The following is an 18,124-nucleotide window of genomic DNA, read 5'->3' on the forward strand; positions in this document are numbered from 1 at the left end:
CCGGCATGTTAAACGGCCGGTGGGCAACAACCGGGGATTCATCTCTTATGGCACTGCAGCCTTCCCATTATCTTATGAGGCGAAATACGACGGGGTGTCTGAATTCATGATCGAATTATTTACTCATGTCAGCTCAATGATATATTACTCCAAGCTAGCAGTACCTATGCTGTACATAGTTGGAATCTGATTGCGACTCAAAATCGGACCCCCCAAGCTGGTTCGACTCGGAGCAAGATGGGATTGCTACGGACCATAGCGCTGGCCATCCTTGGAATTTCAGGCTTTGTATTTGTCGCCCTGTTTGGAAGACTACCTGCATTTCGGTAAGCTATGTATTGGTCCTCGAATGCAGTGAACTGCGACTGATGCATGCTTGTAGCAAAACTCCAATTGGGTTCCTTCACAGAGTTCTTTGGATACACATCCCTAGAGGATTTGCAAAAGTCGATGAAATACTGTTCAGCGGCCGGCTTTTCTCTTGCTGCAGCCAGGCTGGCAACTATGTTCTCAATGAGAATCATCCGCTTGTTCTGGTTCGTCGCATGAATCAGAAGTCAAGCTCGCCTCCCTGCTGACTGAACTTAGATATTCTTTGCCTCACTTCTGGTAGCAGGCCAGTGCATGTTCATTCCAGCCGCTTGGGCCAGAATCTCTCCGGCCCACCATGTATGGATACCGCTCGTTGTAGCACTCCCTTACTACTTCTTATATGCGAGCATAACCACTAAGTCTTTCATTACCCCCAAAAATCACGCTGAGGAGTTGGAACGCTATCCGTACGATAGGGTCATCTTCCATCCAGGACACCGCTGCAGCACATGCCGGTTCCTCAAGCCGGCGAGAAGCAAGCACTGCAGCACTTGCAAAGCATGTGTTTCCCGACACGACCATCATTGTGTATGGTTGATGAACTGCGTTGGGTTGCACAACTATCACTACTTCCTGTCGCTGATAGTATCGTTATGCGTCATGCTGACTTATGGCTCGTGCCTCGGATACACTCTGCTGTACCAGACCTACGACAAACTGGTTCCTCCTGACAATCCTTTGCGACACACGCGACAGAGCTGGACGACCTTCTTCAACATCTGGGCCGTGGTGATCGCTGCCGATGTTCGCATTGGCGCGACAACCCTGTTGATGACGATGACAGCCCCTTTGGCGGGGGCCTTTCTCGTATACCATTCCTATCTGATTTGGGCCGGTATGACCACCAATGAAAGCTCCAAGTGGTCGGATTGGAAGGAGGACGTTGCCGACGGCTATGTATATAGATCGACCAAGGACGTGATATATGGCAATTCGCCCTTGCTCGCAGAGTACCAGGGGTCACCCACAGACTGGCCCATGAGCAGCGAACAGGTCCTTGCACTCACGGATGGGGAGGCTCCAAAGGAAGGACACCTGTTATCTCCAGATTCGAACGAAATATCGCAGCCCAGCGACCGAGATGCTCCTATCGACCCGCGGTGGAGTTTGGTACATAGTATGCGGGAGGTTGAGAATATCTATGACCTGGGGTTCTGGAACAACTTGCGCCATGTTTTCGGGCTCTCCATTCGAGCCAAGATGTCATGAAAAGGTATGGGCTCTGTATATACTACATTATTTAGTAGTGATGTGAATCCATGATTGTACATGAATCGTCCCGAATAGGCAGTCAGTCGGCGGCGCCGCGGCGGGATGGTTCCGGAGCCGGAAAAATTCCCCCTCAGCGGGTGTTATTCTACGAGTAATTATTCCAAAGTTCTTTCCTTCTCCGCCCGCACTTAGTTGGACTTCTTCTTCTTCTTCCCCGCAACAATCAATTCGCAAAGTCCAGCTGCTCAAAACCAAACAGTATCCTTAACTTCGCGCCCAAGATGGCTGACCGGGCAGCAGCGGAGATGAAGCCCAAGTGCACTCCTGCAGAGCTTATGCTAAAGGTTATTCTGACGGGGACCTTGAGCCACTATGAGACCCGGGGTATGATTGATGACAAACGTCTTGAACACATGCTCTCTGCGGGCAAGCAGATTCTTTACAAGACACACCAAGAAAGCGATGTCAGGTGTGTTGCTGAAGCATTTCCCCTACTATTCCTTGAAACCCATTTCGTGTTCTGCAGCCCCACGCTTGCACTGTTCCCCGCACAAAGACCGTGTTGTTGACCGGCCGACTGATTGAGCTCCCCTCGATAGACATAATCTCGGCCTGTCACCGGACATCTGGCAAGGCTTCACAGATGTTTTGACCAAGGCGATCCCCGTTCTCGAGTCCCAGTCGTTCGCCTGGAAAAGCCCTCCGACCGCCAACTACGACCACTCTTCCTCCAACCTCATAGCCTACAACTACTTCTCACTTGTCAAGGATATCGAGCGCCTGAATGACTTGTGTACCATCGCCCGCAATCTCCTTGCCACCACGAAGAAGGCCCAAAATATGGCGGCGGAGAAAGGCTTTGATCAGAGGATTCTAGCCCTGGTGGACACCTGTGTCAGAGTCACCGCGCGGGGATTTGATGGCGAAACGAACGCACGGAACGAGGAGCGCTGGCAGAAAGTCGTCAACCTCTACAAGCGCCTCCTGATTACGTGTCTGCAGTTCATGCACAATTTCATCATGCACAACGAGCAGCGGAAGATGGTTTTGTGGCTGGACCTCTTCGGATACCATTCCACGGGAGATTCGAACATCATTCAGCCCCGGGAGCCGCTTGATCCGGCCTTTGCTCAGCCTGAAGGAATGGCGCCGATTGTCAAAACCGGGGAGCGGATAGTCAACCCCCCAATCCGGGCTCTCTACGATCAGACTGCGGAGGACTTGCTTCTGGAGACGATTTCTAATTTCCCCCGGGAACCCGCGACGATCAAAGAGGAGGCGGCCATGCTGCTTCTAGCAAACATCAAGGACCACATGGAGAAGCTGCTAGGGCGCGATCTGACCGCCATACAGGAGATGGGCAAAGATCCGGAGCAGGTCAAGGAGATTCGCGCAGCTTTGACTGCTATTCTCGGAGCCAAGGTAGATGGGTGGTCTGATCTCCAGGATAGAGCCAAGGACCTTCCGCCAGCCCTGCCAGAAGATGAGCCTCCTCGCAAGAAGGCGATTGTGACGATAGATCGGAGCCTAACAGCTGGTTTCCCACGCGTTTGTTGGACCGATCTCCCCGACCTTAGCGAATACGGGGCGCTTTCGGCTGGTGATGCAGTTGTCATGGAGGAAGATATGAGTATGCCCCGGTCTGCCCAGTCTGCGGCCGAAACTCTACAGGAAGCGAAGGATGAGTTGATGGCGCGCCTGCAAGAGAGCTCCCAGATCGGTGGTGATGGAGATCAGGACTACGATACTGGGGATGCGGGCACAGTTGGTGATGACGACTCGCGCAGCCTGGAGGCTGTTGCAGACGGAAGCATGGAGGAGGAGGAGGAGGAAGAGGAGGAAGAGGAGGATGACGATGAAGATGACGACGATTACCGCGGCCGTCCAGGAGACCAACAACGCGGCCTGTTGACGGATATACCGCTTGTGCTTGGACCCGCAGAGATCGAAGCGCTTCCGATGATCATCCAAGCCGGTATTGTTGACAGTTTCGGCTTGAAGGGCGGAGAAAGGACGGGGTCGCGGAATATGCAGGCTTTGCGATGCCACATCCTACTCACGCAGGAGACTGGTCGCAACCTGTTGAGAGAGTTGTTGATTTTCATTGCTGCCTGGGATCTTCCTGATGACGAGCTCTACTTCAAGATGATGGTTCAGATCATGGATGCGGTTCTCAAGAACGGTCTTATGTCGCACGCATACTCTGATTTCGGCCAGCCCAAGGACATCATTTCTCCTGCGCAGGCAGTCGTGGTCAAGATTCTTACACACATTTTCCGAGCTAAGTATTCTCCAGCATCAGTCACCGGTACTTCTCAACATACCGCAACCAAGAGCCCGGCCCCTTTGTCCCGAGTCGACATCCTTACCGTTCGATACATTTTCACCATTTTCCGGGGCAACATCATTCCCGAGACTTGCGCTTTGATCTACTTGCAGGGACAGATTCGCGCCGGAAGGGCTTTACCGGAGGACTTCCCTCTGAACTTGTGGGATATGGAGCGGGTCTACGAAGGTGTCTATCAGTTCTTGGAGTTCTTCGCTGTGCTGACCGAGAACAACGACTGGAAAAACCTGCTTGTCAAGTGGGAGATCGTCTATGACTTGGTGACGTTGATCAAGGAGCTTGAGGCCAGCATCCCCAAGGGCCAGCTGAATTCTCTTACTCTGGGAGGACGCAACAGCCCTTCCCGGGACCACCAATCTAGCTCGGGTTCCGGGCCGGTAGCAGTCGAGAGACCATATGACCCCGGTGACCCCGACCCCGTTGATGCTGGGCCGGGATCGAGAGCAGAGTCGCCGCCCATCACGGAGGACCCGTCGGAGTTTGAGTGGCGCAATCTGAAGAAGCTGGTGGTGCTTGTTCTCTCGTCTTTGGTGTGGAAGTGTCCCGAGGTCCAGGACCAAATCCGGCGCTATGGCGGTGTGGAAACCATCCTGTCCTGCACCAACTTTGATGCTCACAACCCCTACATCAAGGAGCATGCCGTGATGTGTCTGAAGTTCTTGTTGGAAGGTAACCGCGAGAATCAGAAGATGGTCGAGGAGTTGGAAGCGCGCGAGGTGGTCAAGGATGACAACGGGGTCCTGGAGAGGAGTGGCCTGGAGGCTATCATCGACAAAGCGGGCAAGTTGGCTCTTCGACCCAAAGAGGAGCTTTGATCTAGGATTATAGCTTAGCTACGCTATTCTTCCTGACATGATAGACTTAGAAACAAAAATAGTAGTTCATGAATGAAACGTCTCTATGCAAATTCAACAGCAAGCTTTGCGGTTCAAAGGCATAGTTCCGCAACATCATGCCCTATTATTCAGCACGTATCTGTAAACCTAACCATACATGCCATCCCACTCCTCCTCCTCATCATCCACCGCCGGCTTCCGCCTGGCCTCCGCCTTGTCCCTCTCCTGCTTGGCGAAATCCGTGCGATCGAGCGGACACGTTCCCCGCAACCTCAACCACGGCCGCACGCACTCCAAATCAAACAGATGCGTCGGATGACACGGCAACCGCACGACAAGGGGGTACTGATCCTCCAAGAAGGGGTTATTGCAAATCGGACAGACCTGCGACGAGTTCAAGGATGTCTTGGGCACGCGATCGAGCACTACACGAGAAACCATACATTATCAGCCAAAACAAAACCCATTTCTGCTTGTATTCCGCAAACACGAAATACCCCGCCCCCCTAACCACCCTTTTCACCCCACCCCGCCGCAAGAGAATGAAAACCGGAATACATACCATCGCAAAACTCCTCACTCACCCCCTCCACCTCCTTGGGCGGCCGCTCCGCCGACTGCAACAACGACGCAATCATCTCCGTCAGCAGCTCGCTGCCCCCGCTGACGTCGGCATCCGTATCCTCCGGCCCGAAGCTGGGGATCCCACCTGCCGCCGCCGCGGCGATGGTTCCGCCCCCGCCCCCGTCGCGGCGCATCACGTTCAACGCTTCGGCGAGCGTGTAGAAGGCTGCGCTGATGTCGCGCGGGACGGGCACGGCGTGCGGCCGGTGGGTGCTGTGCGATTCATCCGGGGTGATTTCGGAGAGGGTGGCGAAGAAGCTGGAGAGGTCGGGGCGGCGCGGGTGCGTTGTGGTTGTTGTGGTTGTTGTTATTGTTCCTCCTGTGGTGGTGGTGGAGGTTGAGGAAGGGTCGGTGGTGTTGTGTTCCACTTTTTGGGAGGGTTAGTTGGACTTGAACTGGGGGGGTTGATTGGGTTTGGGTTTGAGGGGGATAGCGGGGGTAGGAGGATGGTACCTTCGTAGGTAGACATGATGGGAGCTGTGGGAGCTCGGGGAGCTCGAGGGGCTGTGGTGAGGGGTTTGTGTTGCGGTGCGATGGGTTTGGGATGGATGAATGGTTGGTTGGAGTGGGGAATATAGATTGGAAGGGTTTTCGTGGGGGAGAATGGTGGTAGAGACTGCGGTGACGTTGGCGTCTGAACGCTTCTGCGGCAGGTTGGTGAGGTTGAGAGAAAAGAGCTCGATAAGGTACGCTACTTAAATGGCGGCGGCGGAGATGAGATGCGGAGGCAGCAGCCGATAACGCGTTGCCGCTCGGCGGCGGAGATTCCGATCGGGCGGAATCTCGGTCTTTACTGGCTACTAGGTGCTTTACAAACTATGAACTGCTAAGATTTCCGATGTAGAGCATGAGAAGGGTAAATAGATGCAATCCTTAACTATATAAGTAAACTAATAGTATGATCGCGTTAGTAGTTAAAGTCCTCATATACTACGTTCTTACCAGTGAGCCATTTCAAAACAGAGCTTTTCAAAGCCGAACTGCCGCAGAAATACCATGTCTCGGCCAATGACAGATCCAAATCATCTGTGTCTATCCTGCGTCGTGAAATCTGTGCTCCAGAGGAGACGACAACCTCATACTGCCGCTTGATGAGCTCGTCCTCCGGGTCAGACCCGGTGAGAAACAAAGACGTCGATCTGGGCAGCGCCGGAAACCGCTTGAACGTATCCCACACCAAACCCACGTCGCTGATTGATATAGACCACAATAGTCGTAGCCGACTAAGATCCAGACCGGGGAGCTGGGCAAGCACAGGCGTTATCCCAATGCCACCTGCTATGAAAGGCAGGATCTCATTTCCCGCTGAGTTTATCTGGAATTCTCCCCCAACCCCTTTGAGAGGGACCTCAAGGCCGGCTCGTTCATTGACTCCCCAAAGATAGCGAGTCACATTACCGTGCTTCCTGGCTGTTATTTCGAACTCTGGTGTAGAGATTCCCTCGCCTGGATAAGATGAGATAGTGAACGTCCTGACATAATCGTCATTGAGGCTGCTCGGGTCATCGTCTCGCATGTGGCTGTAGCCGAGATTCAGCTCATCCCAGAACGAGAATGTCGCGTACTGCCCTGGAATCCACTTTCCAAGTTTGACTGGATCGGAGATGCGGAATCGGAAACGAGCAATGGCTGGAGTAAGAATCTCTTTCCGGATAAGAGTTGCTGTGATAGAGCTATCTTCCTTGAGATCGGCCGCACTGACCTTTTCTGTCGCCAGATATCGCACCGGAGGATTGTATGGAGACGGCTCCCCGGCGATACCGCGGAAGGAGAGGGACTTTTCCACATATCGCGCAGCTGTGACGGTGACCACGACTGCCAGATTTGACCGCGGAAGCACCCGTGCTGCATCTTGGCCTACCAGGATCCGCGCTTCCCCGGTCACGTATAACGCATTTCCCGTGTCAAAGTCTGGGAAGACGTATCCTGATCGAGGATTGGTCTGGAGATTGCCTAGAGTCTGGTATAGTCGATTACCTGAGTATTCTGGATAAGCAAATACAGCCCCACGTGGCCCGTTAGACACCAGTCGCACAAATCCAGGAGGACCTCCACGGATGTTTGTGTCCATGTCAATTGTACCATGAGCCGAAGAGACAAACAGGCAGTCAGCACGATTGAGAAGGTCTACAGCCGCCGGGGTCAGTTGAGGCGAGCTTGACACCAGCTTCGGATTTGGAAGGGCAGGAATGATCTGCTTCTTATTCATATACTTTGGACAGTTTCCTGATTCGTCAGCTGTGCCGCATGCCTGATGTTATGGAATAATATCTACTCACCGAGACTTGCATCAATGTGCAACGTCAGGTGAGCGAATCCCACCTGATCCAAACCTGACACTGCGCTGGGACTTTCCAACGACCCCGCAATCGACCTGCCGTGAAGCTTCACTCTCTTCCGATTTTCCAGATCGAAGACTAATCCAGACATCAGTTTTCCGCCGCGCGTGGAATCCGCCAAGTCGCCTTCCGGTGGTCCCAGCAGTATTTCAGCGACGGGATCATGTCTCCTGTCGACAGGTGTGGTCAGTTCGACCGTGGTTTGCGAAGTAGGTCTAGCGAATCCTTTCTCGCCGCCCCAGATGCTTGTCCAGAGGCGTCCTTCGGAATCAATAGTCCCAATAGCCAAAAGTGGAGTGCGTGGCAGTAGATAGCCAGCATTATAGGTGAGGCTTGGAACTGTGGGGTTATCTCGTGGGGGAACGTGAAGCAAATTGTGCATTTTCTGCTCACCCTCATGCCAGGGCATGGAACCTGCAAGTATGGAGGTCATGATTGTTTAGTAGCTTGGCGACTGATGTCGCACAGTCAACATATAAGTTAGCTAGGAGAAAAGAGGGCATCGGTGCTGGTTGTGAGGGCACTGCTGGTTTTATGGGGAGTGTTATAGGTATGTGCGAAGGTTTAGGGAATTAATCAGCAACGATGGTGTCAGTCAGTAAGTATGGTGTAGTAACCATGCCGCGATAATACGAGAGAGAGAAAGAGAGCATCTAGAACTGGATGAAGTAAGCGAGACACGTGCCATGCCTAACTACTCCTACTCCTCCTACTCCACAGGCCAAACGCGGCTGGGTTCGTCATCTTCTCCTCTTCCCGCTGCTTTCTTTAGCAACAGCCGTGGTTGTGGAGCCTGCCCAGGCAGTGTAAAAGTGATCGGCCCAGCGAGGCGTTGCATTGTTGTGTTTCTTGCTCTCGCACTCGCACTTCCTGCCTTCCTGTTTCTTTTTGTTTTCCCACTTTGTTGAATTGTGATGACCTGAATTCAATTCTCTCCTCTTGCAGGTTCAAGAGCATTTGTCTCTCTACCATCCCCTCTGTCATTATCCCACAGTATCGTTGTCTGATCATCTGTTTACTGCTTATCGATCGGAATTCAACACTTACTGATAAACCACTCCCCACCGCGATTGGAAACATCCTCCGATAACCACCGCCCACTATGCGCACCACCGCATCTGTCAAACCATCCCACTACCCAGCGATACCCTTCCACATTATCCGCGCAACGGGTCTCATTTCGACCTTTATCGTAGGCATCATTCTTGCTGTCTTCATCACCAACCTACACAGCCATGGCTACAAGCTTCCGTGGGCCTTCCTGGTCGTAAGTCCCTGCTTCTCCTTCCCCGGATTCACGCCCGATTCCAGCCAGACACACAGACACACAGACACCGAATTAACTCGAAGATAAAACAGCTCCTAATCGCCACCGTCCTGACCCTTCTCAACTACATTCTCACGACGCTGACCCACTGCTTCTATGGCCTCTCCCCACGCCTCTCCCTAACCACCAATTCCATCCTCCTAGTTCTCTGGCTCATCTCTCTCGGCCTCCTGAGCTACAGTCTCGCGCACACCATCCTCACCAGCTGCACGACCACTTACTGGGGCACCTCAACCGGCATCAACGTGTGCCGCATCTACAAGGCGCTCTTCGCGTTCACCATCCTCGCGACCGCCGCCCACATCGCCGCCGTCGTCCTCGATGTGATCGTCCGCCGACGCCAGACCCGCCTGGGCGAATACGACCCCATGGCCAGCAACGCCGCCCTCAACGACTACAAGATGCACAACCGCGGGAGCAGCGTCATGTCCGGCGGCGTGGGCCCCTACCACCCGGACGACCTGTACGCCCAGCCGCATCCCGCGCAGCAGGGGCCCTACGGGTACCCCGCCGGCCAGGAGGCCTATCACGATGCACCACCGCCCGACATGTCGGGCCAGTATATGTCCCCGCCGCCGTCGTATGGCGGGCTGGGAAACCACGCCGGCGCCGCAGCAGAGCACGACCACGCTCGCGAGGTGGAACAGTATGGCGACGCTGCGGCGGCGGGAGATCTCGGGGCGCAACACCCCATGCCGCGGGTGCGGTTCAGCGCGTATGGAGCTTCGGCGTCCACCATGGGCTATACCCGTCCCGCGGAGCAGACGGGGTATGATGCCGGGGCGTACCGCTAGATGGCGATTGAAATTCGTTTCCTCTGCCTTCTGTGGCCTGAAGAGCTTGTGTTCTTGGAAGTAGGCGCTCGCTAGAATTCGAAGCAGCCTCAGAATGCGAAGCGCTTCTGTAAGAGCTCTTACACTGTTATATTACGGATTTGACGCGTTACGATCTCGCATTGTACATGATCTATCATTCTTTGAATTGAAAATTCCAAACCACTCAAATGGCCCGAGATAAGTCGTCGTGATTCACGGCGCCTGTTCAGCATACATTGGTGCACGTGTCCATCTCATCGAGTACGCCGTAATGTCGCATCGGCGGTCGGTGAAGAGGCCGGTGGTCTTCGAGACCACCTCCCTACCACACTTGACCCAAATCAAATCAGCCATCAACCGGGCAGTAATGGAACATCTTCACTTACTGCGTTTCAGCCGGGATCGGACTCTGAGGCGACGATTCCTTCCAACCAGGTGCTATATGTCACGATGCATAATCTCGCCTCGGTCTGGTACATATTCCTATCCAGGCAGGTTCTACCTAGACTCTGGAGGATGATTTGTATTGCAGGATATAGATAGGAAGTTTTTGTTGTGCAGACCGGCGTTTTCTAGGAACATTTTCCGGTGTTGATTTCAGCACATGTACTCACCACAGAAGACATCTATCTACATGTTGCCTTTTCTATTACTATCTAAACACGGACCCGCGATTTGGAACGATATTAAGTTATTAATTTGTAATTTTTTTGTGGCGGGCATACAATCCATACCCATGCCCCGTTCATTCTAAGCATGAACACTAGCTCTAAAGAATTTGCTGAAGCGAGATAAGAAGTCCGCAATCGAAGGCCAGGAAAGAGAAATCAATCGATCAATAAAGTGTAACCAAGAAGAGCGTGGCAGCGATAGGAGAAGCATTTCATGAAAGCATCTGAGACAAAATCCGTTCACACGTTACGTTCCAGATTTTCAAGCGCAGGGCCGACTTTCTACATAATAACTTCGTTGGCGACGTCCTGCAGTGCTGAGTTAGCTTGCGCTCCTATTTAGAAGACGAGTGAGAGGGAGAGATGGAGAGGAGGATACGTACGCGCTTCAGTTCCTTGTAAGGCAGACAGACACAGTTCTGGACGCGCACCTCATCGCCCACAGCACACTCCTTGCCCAGGATGGTGATGCTCTGAACCTTGACGCCGTGCTTGATGATGCTAGTCGAGTGGCTGGCCATCGGGACTGGCGTACCCTCCACACGGGCCCAGGCGCCAACGCGACCGCTCCAGCCGATGATCGAGTGCAGCACGCAAGCGTCGTGCTTAATCTCGGCATCTTCCAGCACAATCGAATCCTTGATACGAGCACCAGCGCCCACGACAACACGGGGTCCGATGGAGACGTTGGGGCCGAGCTTGGCGGTGGGGTCGACGGTGGCAGAGGGGTGGATGTAAACGGGGGGCACAATGGAGGCGGAAGGTGGGGTGAGCTCTTCGGACTGAGCCTGGAAGGCCTTTTGGAGGTACAAAGCATTCGCGGGAACCGCGGACCCGGCGGTCTTGATCTGGCGCCAGAAGTCCTTGGTCTCGTGGACGAAGAAGCGGTTGCTGTCGGCCAGATCGGACAGGATGTCCTGTTCGAGACGGAGGACTTCGCTCTTCTCAGCGTCGTCCTCGGCCGCGACGAACGAGGATTCCAGGTTCTCAGACGAAGGGTATGAGAGCAGGCGGGGCCGGGTGGTGCGACGCTTGATGGCGCTGCGGATTGAGGGGAAGATGCATTCGGTGGCGAAGAGGTAGACACCGCAGTTGATGAGGTTGGAGATGTGCGACTCGGGTTTCTCGACGTAGTGCAGCACGCGCTTGGTGTGCGCATCGGACACGATGCAACCGAAGTTGGTGGCAGCATCGTTGTTGACCCGGGTTCCGAGAATGACGGCCTCGGCATCCTTCTCCTCGAACAGCTTGAGCATCTCCCCGAGCGGGAATGAGCAGCAGACATCGGCGTTCAGGACGAAGAAGCGCTCGGGCTTTCCCTTGAGAATGGCATCGCGGAAGTGGTAGAGACCACCGGCGGTACCCAGAGCCGTGTATTCGCGCAGGTATTGAATCTTAAACTGAGGGAACTCCTTGGCGGAGTCCTTGATAAAATCACGGAAGACCGTTTCGTCATAGTAACCGACGAGGATAACTTCGCGAATATCGGGGATCTTCGCAAGGGCTTTCAAGCAGTGATGAATAATGGGGTGTCCGGCGACTTCGAATAAGGGCTGTATGGTAGATCAAATGGTAAGCAACCGTGCGTAGGCGCCGGGGAGGGGGGTGCAATCCGCAAGCGGGAGGGAGGGGTTGGAGGGGAATAGTTTCAAGGACGAAGGAGGGGCAGCAACCGACCTTAGGCACATCGAGAGACAGAGGCCTGAACCGAGTTCCTCTGGACGGACCACCGACCTAAAATCGAGTAGCGAGGTCATTAGTGAGCTGTGTGAAAGGAGACAAATTTCCAATGCCGCCTACCAAGATCACGGCCTTGGTGGAGGCCACGTTGGAGTGCTCCCGAACAGGTACTTGAAGCATTGAAGCGACGAGGGGAGTTTAACAAACGAAAAAGGAGGCGGAGGAGTAAAAGAGGATGAAGGACGAGGTCTGAGAAGCTGAAGCAGAAAGATTTAAGCAGCCAGCAGCTTTAGGAGAGACTTGAGAGGGGCGATGGGGACTAACTAACTAGTAGTAAGACAGTGAACTAGACTAGTCGACGAGGAGGAGGACGACAAAGAAGGCCCACCGCCCGCCGGGCAGCTAGACTACCTACGTAGTAGATACGACCTTCAGCTGGAGGCTGCCAGCCTGGTCGGGTCAGTGGTACCTTACCTTACCGTCTTAGCGCTGCGGAGGAAGAGGATCCATGGTTTGGAAAGGGGGAACTTCACCGCTTTCGGTCGACCCTGCCCCAGGTGGGCCTATTCTACCTACAGTATAGAGCACTGCACTGCACTTCAAGTATACTACTAGTATATTAAAATAGTGACTATGGCATGTTCTGAGTATGCTCTCTCTGTAGTACTAATAAGCCTAATAAGCCTATTCTTGGGATTTCAAATTAGATACTGTTGCAGAGACTTCGGGGATTCATCAGCATACGTGCTTCCAAAGGCTGATGGCCTGGCATTGGATGGAATTCCTAAACTACAACACAAAAAGGATTATCAAGCGTAACACTGGTCACCTTTTAGAGGTATTGTTAGAAGCAGTCACTGAATGTATTCAATATATCACTGTCTCATTGCCCTTACAGGGCTTAATCACGATGATAAGACCCTATTCACACGATCCAAAAGCATTCCCTGGCACACAAGATATTCATCACCTTGGTAATGAGCCCCTGGTCAAGACTGCTGTATAAGTAGTGGCTCCTCCCCCCTCCTCCTACCTTCCTTCTTCCTTCCCGTCTCCATCTCCCACCACCCACCATCTCTCTCTCACACCATCCACCATATCTCTGCCTTACAGTATCCACCATCATGTGAGGTTTTCTCTGAAAAGGATTTCCTCTCCAAACATATAAATTTTCATTCATCCATGCACCTTGAGCATTGCTGAAGCTTGTCTCCTTTCAAAGAACTGCTTTCTAGAAGTAATCATACGATCTATAATCCAATCGTGCTGGAAGTCGGATTTTCAGAATCGCGAGAAGATCTTCACCGAGATATGCTCCAATACTTCGAGCATTATCAGCCTGCGCAACTGGCTATTCTGGTCAAGATCGAAGAAGATCTGAATTCTCGCACCTCACACACAGATCCAGGTTTTCGAGACCGCGCTGCTAGACTTCTCTTGCGCTTCGGCAACGACCTGGGGAAACCAAACAATGCCACATACTTGGAGAATAGCGCCCACGATGCGTCTGTGACGCCCGAGCCGTTTACTGAATATGAAGTTTTAGAACACATCCAAGTTGAAGATTGGATCGGTACCATTTCAGCTGACATTGAGGTTTGGGACTGATGCACTCTAAGCCACGACTACGCGGTAGCCGTACTGTAAGTTGTCCTACGTACTTGCAGTAGCAGTGGTGATAACTAATCCTGAATATTGTTCAACAGCGCCTATTTCCCACCCCTGACCAAGATCCCGTGCCTTATATCTATGCTAGTGACATGATCCCATTGGCACTGCATGATAGCTTCCCAAATCTTGACGTATCTCAAAGACTCGGTAGATACGGATCTACTCTGTGAGTGGATGGCAGGGCTTATTCCGCGTTTTGCTTGTCGGCGTGCCATCAAATTTTTCAGCCCGAAGAGCGAAGACGAGAATATGGACTATAATCTGGATGACGAAGAAGAGGAGGAATAGTGATGAATCCATACCTTAGTTACGTTACCAGAAGTCCATTCTTTAATCTACCAAGCTGCTTCGGCTTCAGCTCCAGCTCTGCGCTTGTACGAACTTTAGAAAGGGCTGATCTCGGCTTAGCATAGAATCAAGATGTCCAATGATGTCATGAGCGAACATGAGAGTACTCGTAGATTTGTCCCAAGATGGTGGATGCTTAGCAGATGTTTTAGAGGATACCTCGTCTGTTCAAGCTGATTATATCTGGATGTAATGGAAACGGCATGTCACTGACAGCTTTTCAGTGAATGGTCGTAGTGCCGCTAGCACTAAAGAGTTTGGTAAGGGTTACTGCAGGGCTGTAAGTTGATCTATCAACTCCACAGCCACCTGTATCTCTACCACTCTAAGTGAATGTGTCGTTTACGGCCCTCTGTGTGTGTAACAGAATAATATACTACCGGTGTTGCTTTGTCAACTTCCCTTCCACATCCCCTCGGTATAAATCTGCCTACTTTTGGATCTCATTTCCAATCATTTTCTCCTCCCTCTCCTCTTCATCTTCTTCTCTAGATTATCGCCCATACAAATTGTTACTCACCCTGGGGTGGGGGATTTTCTTGTCGAAGTTTACCTCTTTTTCTTCTTCTATGTGAAGCGCCCATACCTACAGCTTCCTACAGCCTCTCACTCTCCCCTATCTCGGTTCAACTTCGTGCCATCTCCGTGTCAACATCACCTTTGATCCAGCCATCGTCTGTCAAAATGGCGGAGCATTTATCGAGTAAGTGCCAGATTCTTCTATCAAACTGGGCTTCACTTCTGACTCACATCCCCAAGCCGTGATCCGAGCAAAGTCGGCCGAGATGTCTCGTCCATCGGCATTGAAAAATGACTCGATCAATATCATCACTCACGACATGAAGACTCTGGTGAAGAAGATCCAAGATCTGCGGCACCTCGGTATTGAAGACAGCCAGATTGCTCTCCCCAGAATCTGCGTTATAGGCGATCAGAGTGCGGGCAAGAGCTCTCTTATCGAGGGTATGAGCGAGATTAAAGTCCCACGCGCGGCAGGAACCTGTACTCGGTGCCCGATGGAGATTAATCTCACTGAAAGCGATCCCGACCAACCTTGGACGTGCCGTGTATACCTGTCGAGGAAATACTTTTATGACACGAGTCAAAGAGTTGATAAAGTGTCTAAGAAGTCACATCCTTTCGGCCCTTGGCATGTTCAGGATCAAGAGGACGAGCTGTTCATTACCTTGAGCGATAGAGATGATGTCGAAGAGGCGATCCGATGGGCCCAACTGGCTATCCTGAACCCAGGAAGACCGACAGCTGAGTACATTCCTGGGCAGAATTTTGAAACCGATGAGAATTATTGTCAGGCCAAGTTCTCACCCAATGTAGTGCGACTCGATATTTCCGCTCCTGGCTTCCCAAGTTTGTCATTTTACGATCTACCTGGTGTTATAAGCCAGGCCGAGCACGAAAGGGACAGATATCTGGTTGCTATGGTCGAGAATCTTGTTAAAGAATACATTACTCAAGCGAACTGCATCGTGCTGTTGACCTTGCCGATGACAAATGATGCGACCAACTCGAGTGCTGCTCGCCTCATGAGGGAGGTAAAAGGTGCAAAGGCGAGAACTTTGGGGGTGCTTACAAAGCCCGATCGAATCCAATCCGGGGAGTCATACGTTCAATGGCTGGAGATTTTGGAAGGAGACAAATTCAAGCTTGGACACGGCTACTATGTGATCCGCAACAATCCAGACCCCACGATCCAGCATGCTCAAGCGCGTGGTGAAGAGGATGCGTTCTTTGCTTCAGAGCCGTGGGCAACAGAACTTGTCGCATATCAAGAGAAGTTTGGAACCAGAAAGTTGCAGACAGCACTCTCAAGCCTTCTACTGGACCAAATTCAAGGTTGTCTTCCTAAGGTCATCGAACAGATTGAAGCCAAATCTCAACGTATCGATGCTGAGCTCCAAACCCTGCCGGATCCTCCTTCGGCGAGCAGTCCATTCATTCTGTGTCAGATGCTGAACAATTTCAGGGAGCGCGTGCAGGCGCATATGGACGGCGGCTCGGTTGACTATCCGCTGCTGAAGATGTGGTCTCATCTAGCAATCGACTTCAAAAAGGTGCTGAGAGAGACCCGGCCAAGTATCAAGATATTCTCTCAAGCCGAGGAGCGTGAGAAAGCGATGTACAGTCAGAAGGCTGATGACTCAGACAGCGAAGTCACTGAAGTCCACCCCCCTCCCGCAACTCCAGCAAAGCGCAAGGCCTTGAACCACGGCGATACACCGGATGCCAAGAGGAGATTTACACCGGACTTAGACAGTTTTAGGCCATTTGATAAGGTCCGTCGCGATATCAAGAATTTCACCTGGGAAGAAATTCGGGAATGCAACGAAGCTGCCACGCGAGGGTGTCTTCCAGACCAAATCGATCCAAAAGCAATCGAAATACTGAATCAGCGGAGCGTGAAACACTGGAAAGCGCCATTGACCATTTTCTTGGATGAAAGCCATAATCTAGTGAAAAGGATACTGCTGGAGCAAGTTGATGAGGTCTTTGTGCAGTATCAGCGGACTAACCTCTATCGCGAAATACGCCGAATTGTGGAGCAATTCTTACAGAAGCTTCACCAGCAGCACATCAACTGGGCAGAAGAAGTATATGAGATGGAACATAACAATCCTTTTACGATGAACGGAATAGCGCTAGAGCAGGCCAAGAACGATGGGTTTGGTGTTCTCGTACGCGCTCGGAACAGCAATCGCTACGCTTTGTACCAAGACCGTATTGGCAGATACCCACAGGGGGATATTCGCCGTGAGAAGGAACTCAGTAGCATGATGGAGAAGCCACAGGAGTTGGAGGCAGCACTTGGTCCGGATCAGTACCTCCCGGAAATGAGAATCATGGCGGTAGGTTGAGATTCATGGGGATCTACGATTACGTGGCTAAATGCCCTCTCCTTCAGTATGCGCGAGGTTACTATGATGTTGCGAGCTCTCGTTTCGTCGACTTGATCTGCCAGAGCACCCATACAAAGCTCTTCTCCAAGTGCCGCGGTCAATTGATCGAAGAAGTTCAACGCGAGCTACATATCAACGATCATGACAGTGAGTGTTGTTTATGGTTTCGAACGGGGCAACTGCTAACGTTCCCTGCCTAGTGTTTGAGAGATGCTGCGATCTCATGGCAGAGGAGCCAGAGCGCCAACATCGCCGACTGGTTCTCCGACGCGAGAAGGAGAAGATTGTCAAGGCGCAGACATGGCTGTCGGCTGCCAAGAAGGACGAGCCCGAAGACGTGTACGACAATATGACGGTCAAGTCCCAACTTCAGGACGATTGGGCACCTTTCGCTTCGAGTATGGATACGTCTGTGTGAGAGTCTATATGCAGACGATTGATCGGGACAATTGATTAGAGCCAGAGACAAGAAACTTGGGGTGGGTTGAAGGGTGAAAGGCGGGGTACGCGATTATAGAAAGAGAGAGCGATAGATCAAAACCCCATCCGCATGCCCTAAGCCCTAAGCCCTGCCTGCCAATGATAAGGATTGATAGCGTTGGGATCGGATTGTACACTATACTAGTTTACAGAACGAAGATCTGAAGTAACCAAAATATTCAAGATTGGGATGCTACTCCGTGTTTCTGTAATTCTCAACTCTTAACATGTGATCTCGTGCAGAGGCAGCATTTCTTCTTCGCCTGAGGCAGCAATAGCCCGACAAGCCGCCGGGCGTGAAATTATTGAGTCATCCATGATTGAATCGAAGGAGGGGCGGGCGTGGGGGAGCTGCCCCTCCCTACCCAATCACCATCGCACGCCTTGTCTCCCGCCCAAAATTCTCTCTCGCCGACTTCCAACCCACCAAACCCGCTGCTCCGTGTGTCATCTCCTTTCCCCTCCTTCTCTCTAAACGTCTTTCATT

The 18,124-nt window shown here is 52.2% G+C and overlaps 7 protein-coding genes across 7 annotated transcripts; 4 read left to right on the plus strand and 3 right to left on the minus strand.

The window, feature by feature from the left end:
- Nucleotides 1-60: 60 nt before the first annotated feature.
- On the plus strand, nt 61-4,746 carry BO72DRAFT_480309 (uncharacterized protein; the record flags this gene model as incomplete). The annotated part of the gene is made up of 6 exons (XM_040947626.1): nt 61-326; nt 383-536; nt 589-1,574; nt 1,826-2,053; nt 2,184-3,307; nt 3,389-4,746. The coding sequence occupies exons 1-6, from the start codon at nt 238-240 to the stop codon at nt 4,744-4,746; spliced, it is 3,939 nt and encodes a 1,312-aa protein (XP_040797322.1). The 5' UTR covers nt 61-237.
- Nucleotides 4,730-6,072, minus strand: BO72DRAFT_451842 (uncharacterized protein). Its single transcript, XM_040945590.1, has 3 exons — nt 5,845-6,072; nt 5,330-5,758; nt 4,730-5,192 (listed from the first exon to the last, which is right to left on the minus strand). Exons 1-3 carry the CDS (start codon nt 5,858-5,860, stop codon nt 4,915-4,917), a joined length of 723 nt encoding a protein of 240 aa, XP_040797323.1. The 5' UTR covers nt 5,861-6,072; the 3' UTR covers nt 4,730-4,914.
- Nucleotides 6,073-6,298: 226 nt separating this feature from the next.
- BO72DRAFT_489063 (putative oxidoreductase, FAD-binding) lies at nt 6,299-8,339 on the minus strand (the record flags this gene model as incomplete). The annotated part of the gene is made up of 2 exons (XM_040948067.1): nt 7,671-8,339; nt 6,299-7,629 (listed from the first exon to the last, which is right to left on the minus strand). Exons 1-2 carry the CDS (start codon nt 8,161-8,163, stop codon nt 6,299-6,301), a joined length of 1,824 nt encoding a protein of 607 aa, XP_040797324.1. The 5' UTR covers nt 8,164-8,339.
- A 396-nt stretch (nt 8,340-8,735) lies between these two features.
- On the plus strand, nt 8,736-9,997 carry BO72DRAFT_245326 (uncharacterized protein). Its single transcript, XM_040939966.1, has 2 exons — nt 8,736-8,997; nt 9,081-9,997. Exons 1-2 carry the CDS (start codon nt 8,833-8,835, stop codon nt 9,849-9,851), a joined length of 936 nt encoding a protein of 311 aa, XP_040797325.1. The 5' UTR covers nt 8,736-8,832; the 3' UTR covers nt 9,852-9,997.
- Nucleotides 9,998-10,566: 569 nt separating this feature from the next.
- BO72DRAFT_451845 (mannose-1-phosphate guanylyltransferase) lies at nt 10,567-12,581 on the minus strand. The gene is made up of 4 exons (XM_040945591.1): nt 12,344-12,581; nt 12,221-12,277; nt 10,927-12,096; nt 10,567-10,852 (listed from the first exon to the last, which is right to left on the minus strand). The coding sequence occupies exons 1-4, from the start codon at nt 12,401-12,403 to the stop codon at nt 10,826-10,828; spliced, it is 1,314 nt and encodes a 437-aa protein (XP_040797326.1). The 5' UTR covers nt 12,404-12,581; the 3' UTR covers nt 10,567-10,825.
- Nucleotides 12,582-13,534: 953 nt separating this feature from the next.
- On the plus strand, nt 13,535-14,182 carry BO72DRAFT_489066 (uncharacterized protein; the record flags this gene model as incomplete). The annotated part of the gene is made up of 3 exons (XM_040948068.1): nt 13,535-13,819; nt 13,930-14,060; nt 14,122-14,182. The coding sequence occupies 3 exons, from the start codon at nt 13,535-13,537 to the stop codon at nt 14,180-14,182; spliced, it is 477 nt and encodes a 158-aa protein (XP_040797327.1).
- Nucleotides 14,183-14,610: 428 nt separating this feature from the next.
- On the plus strand, nt 14,611-17,721 carry BO72DRAFT_451846 (putative dynamin GTPase). Its single transcript, XM_040945592.1, has 4 exons — nt 14,611-14,945; nt 15,002-17,106; nt 17,163-17,304; nt 17,358-17,721. The coding sequence occupies exons 1-4, from the start codon at nt 14,927-14,929 to the stop codon at nt 17,573-17,575; spliced, it is 2,484 nt and encodes an 827-aa protein (XP_040797328.1). The 5' UTR covers nt 14,611-14,926; the 3' UTR covers nt 17,576-17,721.
- The last annotated feature ends 403 nt before the right edge of the window (nt 17,722-18,124 follow it).

Source organism: Aspergillus fijiensis (genome assembly GCF_003184825.1).
Source record: "Aspergillus fijiensis CBS 313.89 unplaced genomic scaffold BO72scaffold_61, whole genome shotgun sequence".
NCBI lineage: Eukaryota > Fungi > Ascomycota > Eurotiomycetes > Eurotiales > Aspergillaceae > Aspergillus > Aspergillus fijiensis.